An 11,804-nucleotide genomic window follows, 5' to 3' on the forward strand; every position below is an offset into this window, starting at 1 on the left:
CCCTTAATCCCACTAGTAGCCAGAGAAACCGGGCAGTGCATGCCTTTAATTCCAGCCCTAGAGAGGAATATAAAACTGGAGGAGACAGCTCACAGTCTCAATCTCATTCTGAGATTCCTGGAGGCAGGATCACCATTTTCAGACTGAGGTCAAGGTAATAATCAGTGGCTGAAAGGTTGAACTCCAATAACAGTCTCTGAGCCTTTAGTAATTGTGCTTCACTTAAGGGCTTTAGTCTCCTTAGAGATTGGAATATGCAGGAGTCTTAAACTTGGATATAGCCAATTCTTAAATTCTCTCATGGAAGCCTGAGAGCATGGTGCCTCTCAAACTTTGTCCTAAAGCCAGCAGTCTGAACATGTAATACTCCTTCAAGTAGGACTCTCGGCCATCCTTAACCTCCAGTACAAGAACCTCTGTAAGGGCTGGCAGGCAGGGCTTTATCACCCTGGAGGTGACTCTCATGCTTGCTCAGTAGTTCCTTCCAGAGCCGAGGCATCCCAGCCAAAGCACATGTTTACCATGAATGAGTCTGGGGTGTGCCCGTGTGCTAATCCCCTCAGTTCTTTGGGGGTATCTTTGGTTTCAAGAAGTCTCTGTATTCTTCCATGTAACACATGCCAATTGTGAGGAAATGGGAATGCCCATTCAGATGCTTTTCTATCAAGAGATGGCTTAGTTCTGACCACACGAGCAGTAGACTTTCCTTCTGTACTGAAGTAAGTTCTCTAGTGTCAGGAGTATCACTTGCCCTTTTTTTGTTTGGTTACCGTTGCTCTTTGGCTGTTTTATGATTTATAGTAGCTAAAACCCTGAAATAGTCTGTATTCAGCTTGAGATTCCCAAGCACAAGTTTAACTGCCTGTTTTTTTTTATAGGGGGTTCCAGTCAGACTTGAGGTGGGGCCACGAGATATGAAGAGCTCTCAGTTTGTGGCTGTCAGACGAGATACTGGAGAGAAGTTAACAATTGCCGAAAAAGAGGCTGAGGCTAAACTTCAAGAGATTTTGGAAGACATCCAGCTTAACCTTTTCACAAGGTAGCTCTTTGTTTACTTGTGTCTCCTTTCTTCAGCTTCCACCCAGTGTTTGAGACATAAACAAGGGATTTGGGGTTCTTGCAACTGGACATAGCCTTTCTCCCTGAGCTCCAGGACCACAGTGTCTTACCCCATTTGTAGTTTTGACTTGTGGGTTTCCTAAGTGTCTGTTCCCTGTGAACTGGTCCGTTTGTTGAACTAGATGGGGTTAACTTCAGATCCACGTTATTGTATTAAGTCTTTGATTCTTAAGTGCTGGTCACTTATTGGTAGAATCCATCTAGGAAACTTTGCCAGCACCTTCCCTGAGAGACTAAGCCTGAGAGAGCAGCCAGCAGCTATAGTGTTAAAAACTTCCCCGTAATGGCATATGCTCCTGCTCGCCAGGAGAGGGCAGCAGAACTCATAGATGGTTGGGAGCCTCCATATGGTTGCTGGGTATTGAACTCAGGACCTCTGGAAGAGCAACCAGTGCTCTTTACCTCTGAGCCTTCTCTCCGGCCCCACCTTGTATTTTTTTGAGCCAAGGTTTTTCACTGGTTTGGAGCTTAACAAGTAGGCTAGACTGGATGGGTAGCAAGTCCCAGGGGTCCTGGGATACAATATGACATGTACCACATCTGCAGCTGGTTTTGTTGTAGGTCGTTGGGGCTGAACCCAGGTCCTCACACTTAGAAAGGGGTTACCATGCTGCTGAGCTGTCTTCAAGCTCCAGATGGGTATTTTTACAAAAACAAGTTGTCATCTGTTTTTGGAGATAGGGTCTCCGGTAGCCTGGATTGCCTTCAAACTTGAGGCTGGCCTTGGATTTTTGATCCTTTCTATGCTACCACTTCTGGCTTAGCAGAAAATTTTAGCAACTTTTCATTCACTTATACTCAAATTCTGTTATTTTTTACATACAAGGTTCATTCTAAATAGTTTATTCTTAGTGATGTGTTTGTTTTGTTTTTAATCTTGTGCAATTTTCAATATACATTGTATTCTTGCTTATAAATATAGGTACTTTGAATAGGTCCATTCTACATAGACTTATTACTAAGGAAAAGCTGAATTAGGATAACAACTCATTTTTTTAAAAAAAAGATAGCACTGCATACTTGCTCATACTTGGATCTTTGTATTACCAAGTACGAAGAAACTAATATATTGATTAATTTTACTGAACTGAGGACCTAGCAGTATAGATCTATCACAAATGTGTATTCCTGAGGTTTCCCTCCTTCCATGGGACAGGCTCCTTCTGTGGATCCTCCTAGTCAGGTTACTGGATTTAATATTAAGGGTAGCTGGTGTTTCTTTTCCATTCAGTGCTGAGGTAACTGTTCTCATTCATACTAGGCAGGCTCTTTTCCTTGCACTGAGCTACATCCCAGCCTCCTTAATGTCAGCTTTGATGAAAGAAGTCCTGTGTGAAGTAGACTAAATTGTTACAGCCAAGAGAAGACCAGAGCAGCTTCTCCTTCCTTATCTGAAGCAGTGTGAAGCTGGTCTGCAGGTCCAGTGGTGTAGTTTTCCAGAACTTAGATCTACTCATTTTGTTGGTTCTGCCATCACCTAGAACTTAGTGACATGGACACACCAGATCACAGTCAAGTCAAGGGAGTGCTGGTGGGTGAGGGTGCAAGAGCCATGCCTGCTGCCTTCAAAGGTACAGTGGGAAATGTCCCATGGCTTTTCCTACTTAGTCTTGCCTATCTCAATACAAAAAAAAAAAAAAAAATGTGACTGGAAAAGAGGAAACAAATTTGACTGACAGCTAGCAATTGCTAAGAATGCCCCAGGTCCTAGCCTTGAGATTCAGAAAAGAACTGTCTTTTTTTTCCTTCTACTCCTTGTGTGATTTTGAATGTAGATGAAAGTATTGCCTATGGCATTACTAAAGCCTGAGGGTCTGAAAGAGGAGGCTGTGGAGCCAGGCATGGTGGGGAACACCTAGTAATACTAGCTGAATTCGGAGGGAATCATGTTCTGGTCCAACCTGCGCTATGTAGTGAGACCCAAGGGGATGGGAGTATAGGGTGGGAGGATTTGATGGTGTGAAAATATCTTTAATTTGTGTGTGTGTTGTTGTGATGCTTTCATTCCTTCATGTGTCATTATTGGGCAGTTAATTCTATATATCTCCTGCGACAGTATTATTATTATTTCCCCGTTTTTGTAGAGGGGAAAAGTAGACCAGAAGGTTTGAAAACTAACAGACTTTCTGAGGTGGTACAAGTGGAAGTTAGGACTGTTCAGCAGCAATGACAGAAGTAGCAGCTGCCTGTTGTGTGCGTGGCAATTTTCTCACATGTTGGCTTGAGGTGATGCTCAAGTAAGGTGGCCACTGCCAGTTAGGGAATTAATACTCTGAGTTCTTCTGACTTTCACTTAGTATTTCATTAAATCTTGTTTATTTTGAGATTTAAAAAAAACTGTCATATTTGTAAGGAAAGTTATGTATTTTCTGATTTATTTTGGCAGGGCTACTGAAGACCTTAAAGCTCATATGGTCGTGTCCAACACATTGGAGGACTTTCAGAAGGCACTAGATTCTGGGAAGGTAAGGGGCCTCCAGAAAGGTTTTCTTGGTTTTGTTTTTTGCAGGCCCAGGCACTGACCCCAGGGTCTTGCCTGTGCTAGGCTGTGCTGTACCACTGATCTGCTCTTCTGCCATGTCCCAGTAAACAGATTTTAAAACTCCCTCAGCTGAGACTTTGTTTCAGTCTCCTTTAGAGCCAGTCAAGCAAAGGGATTGTACATTATTCAGCTTTCTGTACTATTGGAATGAATCACTTATGGACTTTAGTATTTGGTATGCGTGTTAAATACACAACTAGTCCCGTGTTTCCAGATTACAAATGAGAAACCATGGGCCAGAGTCTAAATGAATTAGCCCATACAATTAGATACCAGAAGTTAGATCTCTCTGCCACTGTTTAATGCATACATACTTCCTTCACAGATTTTTAAAAACTCCTTTTTGAGAATAAAAGACAAAGTTGTTTTGTTTTGTTTTTCAAACACTCATTGGTAGCCTAATAATACTTCTTGTTACTGGTGCAGAGGAATTCACCTCTCTGACTCTTCACTGCTCTGTAAAATAGATGGCCTCAACACTTCTCTCAGATCCCCAGTTCTTCAGCATTTGGCTTTGGTTTACTGTTTCCGTGGCCTTTTACCTTTCTGTGTCCTATAGTTCCCTCGTCTGCTGCATGCTTTTAACAGAAGACTAGAGGTTGTGTGGCCATCTTCTATCATGCGTGCTCCTTCCTGTGCGTATTGAGGATGAACCTTGGCTTTGGCATGCTAATGCTGGGCTAGCACTAAGTGTAGCTCCAGCCCACTTCATTTTGAGGAAAGATCTTAAATGCCTAGGTTGACCCTTGAACTCACTCTATAGCCCAGGCAGCTCTTGAACTTGAAATCTTCCTGCTTAAGTCTCCTGAGGAGCTAGGATGAAAGGCCTGTGCTGCCAGACTCAATTTACTCCATTAATTTTTAAGTTAAAAATTTAAATAATTTATGATAATGATTAGTCACTTGTAAAACAGTTTTTTAGAGAAATTGCATAAGCATTAATATAATAGAGTAGCTTTTAGCTAATGCATTGATTTCGAAGAACCAAGATTCACAAGGTGTTAGTGGGTCATCTTTTTTATTCTAATATTAGATAGATTACTATAAGGATTTGAAATTTTAAAGTGGAGCAGGAATATTTTAGTTTAGTTTCATGTCCAACAAACACATAGGTCAATAAATAGATTGTTACAGTCAGTAGTCAGTGCCTCCTCCCCTCTTGCTTCATGGGGTCAGACAGCCTTAGAGAGGAAAGCTCTGTGGACGAACTTACATTAGGTAAAACATCGCTCTTTTCCTCTCTACTTCTATTCCTTGGTATAAAGGGGTGGGGCGACTAATTGGTTCACTTCGCTGATTTTCAAGTCCACCCTTTTTACCTCTCATTTTAGCTGATTTGCTGTATTGATGCTGGGGTGGGATCTCAGGCTTTAGGCATGCAGAGCAAGAGCACTACTGGAGCTACTTGTTATTTTGCAGTAGAGAGACAGACTCTCGCTAAGTTTTCTAGGCTAGGCTTGAGCTCACTGGTAAGCTAGAATCTTTGAACTTCGGATCCTCCTGCCTCAGCCCCTAAGTAGCTAGAATTATCTCCCTTTGCCACGAGGCTCTGACAGAATCACTTACGAGTCCAAATACAAATTTCTTCATGTGCTACAGACATTATTTTATGTATTACACAGTTTTATAAATGTCCTTTTTTATGCACTTTGTTTGCAAATGTTAAGGGTTTGCAGCTCTCATACAGGGAAGTACTTGGCTTAGATCTTGGGTCCTTTGTCTCCATTTTCATGGCACAAAGAATTTCTGTATTAAAACTCTGAATGTGTGCTGTCACTGGTCTCTGCCCCTTTCTCTCCATCCATTTCCTCGCTTGCAGGACACACATAGAAATGTATTACTTCTGTAGTCTTGGAGGCAGTTTATCAGAAGAGCAGTTGGTAAATTTCGGAAATTAGACTAGCATGTTCACCAAGTGAACATAAGAGACTTGATCATGAGCATTTGCCCTTCCTTGGAGTTAAAGTCCATCTAAAGAAGTTCCTGTTTCTGTAATTGCCTCCTTTCTATTTGCTTTTACTTCTTAGAGAAGAAGCCTTCTGAAATATGCTTACTAGATCCCAGTGCATGATAGCTTTGCAGAGGACATTCTTTGTTTTGTTTTTGAGACACTACTTTGTAGACCAGGAGTTGGAACTCATGATCCTGCAGGTAAATTTAGTTTAAGAATGTAGAATACTGCTAAGTCATGAAAAGTTGGGGGGCAGCACTGCTACTGCCTCTGCCCTCAAACAACCACCCCTTCTCTTTCCTACATTTAGTGTATGAGTGGTGCATGCCACAACACACAGAGAGAGGTCAAAGAACAGCTTGGTGGGATTGGTTCTCTCCTTATACTATGTTGTTCCCTGGGATAGAAGTTTCATTGTGATTTTCCTGATAAAACATGATTTTTGTTATTTATAGGCATTTGTTGTTTAAGGTTAGTCACTTATCCCTGACGTGTTAGACATGTAAGGTCGAGTGAGGCCTGCCTGGCTGTTAGCTGTTACTGTTGTGTTACCTTGCAATCAGTTCACTCTTAGACACCCCCTTCCTTCCTCCTGACAGCCAGCTCTGTAACACAGGCAGCAGTCAGGACCTGAAGAGGTCTCCAGCACTCCAGCACAGTTCATACAGGCATTTATTATGTTACAGCAAAGATGGTTTGTGTCAAATTTTATGAGTATGGATTTTGGATGCTGTAAAAAATCATTCTCTGTTCTCATGTCTACTTCTGAGCAAAGATCTCAGTGTTTACAAAGGTACCATAGCCGCAGAAGGACTGGGACACCTACCCCTTTTGCTTGAAAGGTAAAAAGAGAACTCAGGTGCTCCTCTCTAGGAGTTATAATGGCAGAATGCGTTTTCTTTTCTTCCTAGATTGCACAGATTCCATTCTGTGGGGAGATTGACTGTGAGGACTGGATCAAAAAGACAACTGCCAGGTAAATTAACTCATTGATAGACTGTACTCAGAAGGTGCAGCGTGCAGCAGGAGTGAACGAATTTCCTGTCTCTTTAATTCCAGGGATCAGGATGTGGAACCTGGTGCTCCGTCCATGGGAGCCAAAAGTCTCTGCATTCCTTTCAATCCTCTGTGTGAGCTGCAGCCTGGAGCCATGTGTATCTGTGGCAAGAAACCTGCCAAGTTCTACACCTTGTTTGGTCGGAGTTACTGATGGACGAAACAGAAGCTTCTCACCCATCCTAATTTTTTTTAAACCAATGATACTAATATCTTCTCAGATGCAGGTTTTTTTTTTTCATTTTTTAAAAGTTCTAAAAAGAAATCACATGAGATAAACAGCTATTCTTACACCTAAATTAATGGTGGGAAATAATTTTCTGTAAACAGCCTGGGTAATAAACACCATGAACTAATTATATTTTATGTATTCAGTTCATCCTGCAGTAGCTGAATCATAGACACAAGGGTGGTCATTGAAAGCCAGGTAGGCAAGGGGTACACTTTCCCTGATGGTCTCAGGAAGCCAGTCTTCATCTCAGAAGGAGTTGCCCCCATTTCTCCACACTTTCCAGGCTTCCCCACCCTGATGGGTCTCTCTGAGGTCGTGGAGGACAACCTGCAGGTCCGGTGTGCACTCTGACTCTTGTCTCACCACAGCACCTGGATCTTCTGACTGTTGTTAACTGACTCCTGTTATGTCTGTCATTGCTTTTCTTCCTGACCACCTCCTTAGGTATTGGTATGAAAAATTCCATACTTGGCTTCCTCACAATATCTAATCAACAGTGTCACTCTTAGGTGTGTGACCACCATGCCAGCCTCCACATTTTCAAGTCTGTTTTTGTTTTTCTCATTGTGGTCTATTAAGATAGTTTTTCCCCCTTCATATCGTTTTATAGTTCTTATCATTTATAGGCCAAAATGTAAACACATTACCTAATCTGGCTCATTACCTGTTCAGTGTCCTTCAATTCTGCTTTTCTCATGCAAGTTGTCTTTCTATCTGCTTCTTTGCCTGGGAGGCCTTTTGTACCTCATTTGGAGCCTTCTTAGTACTTCTTTTCCTGGTGAGGCAGTGTGTGCTTGCCAGGGCACATGTATGGAAGTCAGGGGACAGTTTGATGGAGTCCGCTCTCTTTACCCTGTGAATCGTGGGGATTGAGCCCAGGTTACCAGGCTTTGTGGCGTGTGCCTCTGCTGAGACTACCTCACCTTGTAGCCCAGGCTGGCCTGAAGTTGTGGTCCTCCTGCTCCGTCCTCTGACAAGTGAGTGAATACCTTATTTCAGCACTTCATTTCCAGTTCCGTTTCCCAGGAAGGGCCTTTAAGAGGCTTAGAACTGTGAGTCATGCTTTGAAGAATGAGCAAGGTTTCAGTGTTAATAGAGGGAACGGAATGAGATGCAAAGGCAGGTTATGCTCCTTTTAGGGACAGGAGATGCCCCAGGAAGCTGCAGGTGAAATACACCACACAACGGGGAGAATGCCCCTTGAGTAAAGCCCTCGTAGGACAAGCTTGCAGACCTGAGTTCTAGTCCCAGCTGGGAAGGCAGACAGATGGCTCCCGCAGCTTCCTGGCTCACCAGTCAGGCCAGCTAGTGTGAGCTCCAGCAGAGTCCATAAGACCCTGTCTCAGAAAATAAATGGCTAGCACCTGGTGTTGGACTCTGGCCTCCACACACACCGGATGTAAACAGCGTGCCTCTCTGATCACATAGCTGTGCTCTGAATCAGTTCTCACTGGCCATGGCATTTTTGTGTTTGCCTTACCCTTCCAGCCTTCGTCCTGCGTAAACGATGAGAAGTCCCGTACCCACTTCCAGGTTCCTCTGTCTTATGGGGGACACTAGACCAGTGCCTAGCACGTCATATATCGTTGGTACAGATTTCATGGAGTCAGCTGGAAGTTGCTGCTAATTTGTGGCTTTAGTCATGATAAAGTTTGTCCTTTAAAGAAGTGTGTATGTTGCTTTGGAGGAAAACTAGTAGAAGTAGTTTTTGTTTTTCTGATTCATGACAAAACAGTAAAATATAGATCACATATTTCATATTCTATACTGTGATCCAAGGTCACCTGGGAGAGGGAGAAATTTCTGGAGCTTTTTTCAAATTTTTAAAATTTTTTTTTAGCTTCTTGCAAATAAAAGGAACACTGAAAAGCCTTGGGTTTGGTGACCCCCATCCCAAGTCATTTAAAGGAACTCTAGTTACATTAAGATACGAATCATTCACTGAAATTACGTCTGATAAATTGGCTTGTTTCTAGAAGTGGAGGTCAGCTAAAGTAGCAAACCCTTTTCAGACTCCATGTGAAAGGGTGCTAGTCTTCCAGGTGTGACACCCATCTAAGATCCTAGCACTTGAGAGGCTAACACGGGAATATCATGAGTGTGAGTGAAGTCAGCTTGGGCTGTGTAGTGGGTATGAAACTATCAAAATGGGAAGCACTGGTATTTTTTAAGAGGGTATAGGAACCATTTGCTTTAAATCGATGGCCAGAAGCCAGACATAATCACCCCTTGAAATCTTAAGGACTTGGTCCTAAGACACTAAAGTGCTCTGGTCCCTCGTATAGATGGCAGAGTATTTGCATGCAATCTGAGTTAGAGTCACAGAAGTGGTTCCTTGCCCAGTGCTCACTGCAGCAAAAGACAACAAGGCAGATAGGCTACTGGCTCTGCTCCAAGGGTCCAACTAGGGCACCTGTGTTACACACCTTAGCAGTTTCAACGTTAAAATAGTTTCGTTGTGCCAGTGGGTCACATGAACTTTTGTAGGACGTGGACTTCTAGTGACACAGAGTCTGAGTGCAGAAGAATATCTCATAAAACAACCACGGAGAAGGCATTTTGACCATCTGTGGAAGGATCGCCCGTTCTTGTTGTTAGTCATCTGTCACATAACCGTGGTACCCGCTGTAGTACTATCAGGAAGGATGAGGGAGACAGACAGCTTGTCACTCCTGCGGTCTAGAAGATGATTGCCAGAACCCACTTGGTAGCAGGAGAGGCCAGACGGACCCCTGCAAGTACTCCTCTGACACAGACATACTAACCTCACCCAGGAAATGTAATTAAAACATTTTTTAATTAAAAAAAGCTATGTAGTTGGTGGCTATTCTGAACAATATAGGCCACTGTCAGTTTAGATACTTGACAACCAATATGCCTTCGATGCTGTAAGATTCTAAGGGATAAGATTTTTTAGTGAGATCCAAACTTGCATAAGCTAACTCATTATTTGGTTTTCTTCCTGAGCAGATTGTCACTCATTAGCTCCTCCAGTTTTGGAAGGTCCGAACCTTTCCTCACACTGGGGATTATTTTCTTGTCTTTCTTAAAAAGACTGTTGAAAGTGGGGTAGCTTACTTGGTGGTCAGGGGCCAAAGCAATGGGGATAGGGATTTTACTTGGTATATCTCTGGAATGAAAATGCTAGAATGTTCCATTTCACACAGATTGCATTCAAAACTACACATGTAGGAGACAAGATGTGGCCATTGATGCCAAATGCTTGCTTTAATTAAAGCTGTTCCTGCATGCTGCCAGGGGCTAGTGAAGCCTGGCTAGGGTAAGCTCTTAGAGGAAGGAAAGACATGAAACCCTGTAATTAAATGCATCCGAACAAACAATTCTGAAGTCTACACCTGAAGCCAGTGTCCATTTCTACAAACCCAAACTCACGTGACATTTCTTGCTTAATTGCCCTTTAAACTGCTTTATGGCTTTATAGCATCCTATAAAAGGTGATTTCCAAATATGACAGGCGCTGAGCAGCTGAAGGGGAGAGTTATCCAGGAGTTGTAATCTCTAAATCTGCTAGGAGCTCTTGCCTTCCTGGGAAAGAGGAGCCGCGGCAGCCATGGGAAGATACTCGGGCCGAAGCTTCCGAATGATCCTCATGTGTGTGGTCTGCGTCCTTCTCTTTGTGCTGGAGCTAGTGATTTCACACCTAGGCAACTCTCTCTCCCTGGCTTCTGATGCCTTTGCCGTCCTCTCCCACCTGCTGTCCATGATCATCGGGCTGTTTGGCTTGCGGGCGAGCCACATCAGGCAGCACAGGAAGAGCACGTTCGGTTTTCTCCGGGCAGATGTTGTAGGGGCGTTTGGCAATTCCGTTTTTGCTGTGGCCCTGATGTTCAGCATCCTGATAGAAGCCATCAAAAGGTACATCAGTCCCCAGAAGACAGAGAACCCCCTGCTGGTCCTCATTGCCGGAGTCATTGGGCTGTTCTTCAATGTTCTTAACTATGTCGTCTTCTTAGATTGCTGTTACTGCTCAGGGCCCAAGCCCCAGAGAGACACCGAAGCAGGTAAATACCTCTCTCTAGAAGGCAGAGACAAATCTGTTGAGTCCGGGAGGTGCTCTTCCTGTTCGAGGGGCCTCTGAAGGTGCTGTTAGCGGAGGCCCCACTCTTTATGTGGGCCTCTTGTTCCTGCGACTTTACAGTAGGATTGCTTTCAGTCCGAAGTTCTTGTGAGCAGAAGCAGCAAGCACTTAGCAGCAGAACGCTGTGGGTCCTTTACTTTTTACTCACAGAGAATAAAGTGTGGTCATAACTGCAGAGGAGGAACTACAGAGCAACTGAAAAGTCCCTACGTGACTCGCTTTGGTTTATACAGCCGTGACCTGGCAGGGTTTGAGTATAAACTTAATATATTAACATTTCCATAGAATATGTTTAAAAAAAAATGCTGGGTTACCAAGCTGGCTGTGAGAGACAGTGCATCAGAGGGGTGTTACAGAAAGTGGGGAGAGAAGTGGGGTGATATAGAAAATCTCACTTAGGAGTAGAGACAGTGACATGATTATGGCATTTGTTCTTGAGGTGACTGGAAAATACTCACCTTTTAAATCCTGTGAAACGACTTTAAGAGCAGGTACCCGGTTAACTAACTGGGTTATCTGTCTATCAGGAGAGCAGACTAAATTTTGGATGAGAACAAGGAGTGCTCCGTTATTAAGTGGAGCCATGCTCCTTTATTCCAAAAAAAAACCAAAAAAAAAAAAGAGGGATCTTTAACTAATATATATGTGAGTGTACATACTTGATGTGTGGGAGAGAGTTGTTTGATTTGTTGTTTTGAGAAATGCCCAGTGTTTCTTTTAGGAGTGCTAGATTGTGAGCAGATCAGCAGGGTCCAACCATGGCCATAGCACAAGGCCATCGTAGGAATTGTCTCTGTGTTGTCAT

General features: G+C 43.3%; 2 protein-coding genes across 3 annotated transcripts in view; both read left to right on the forward strand.

The window, feature by feature from the left end:
- Positions 1–7,020, forward strand: part of Eprs (glutamyl-prolyl-tRNA synthetase) — a 67,544-nt gene extending 60,524 nt beyond the window's left edge. For both annotated transcript variants that reach the window (XM_013346951.2, XM_005348837.3), the window contains 4 exons: positions 879–1,039; positions 3,506–3,584; positions 6,524–6,588; positions 6,672–7,020. In XM_013346951.2, coding sequence (XP_013202405.1) covers positions 879–1,039; positions 3,506–3,584; positions 6,524–6,588; positions 6,672–6,822 — 456 coding nt within the window. In that variant the 3' untranslated portion in view covers positions 6,823–7,020. The remainder of the gene's footprint in view (positions 1–878; positions 1,040–3,505; positions 3,585–6,523; positions 6,589–6,671) is intronic.
- An 80-nt stretch (positions 7,021–7,100) lies between these two features.
- The window catches only part of Slc30a10 (solute carrier family 30 member 10), a 36,033-nt gene continuing 31,329 nt past the window's right edge, over positions 7,101–11,804 (forward strand). Inside the window, exon 1 of the mRNA XM_026779934.1 lies at positions 7,101–10,922. Within this exon, the coding sequence (XP_026635735.1) occupies positions 10,472–10,922 (451 nt within the window). The 5' untranslated portion in view covers positions 7,101–10,471. The remainder of the gene's footprint in view (positions 10,923–11,804) is intronic.

Source organism: Microtus ochrogaster, chromosome 6, assembly GCF_000317375.1.
Source record: "Microtus ochrogaster isolate Prairie Vole_2 chromosome 6, MicOch1.0, whole genome shotgun sequence".
NCBI lineage: Eukaryota > Metazoa > Chordata > Mammalia > Rodentia > Cricetidae > Microtus > Microtus ochrogaster.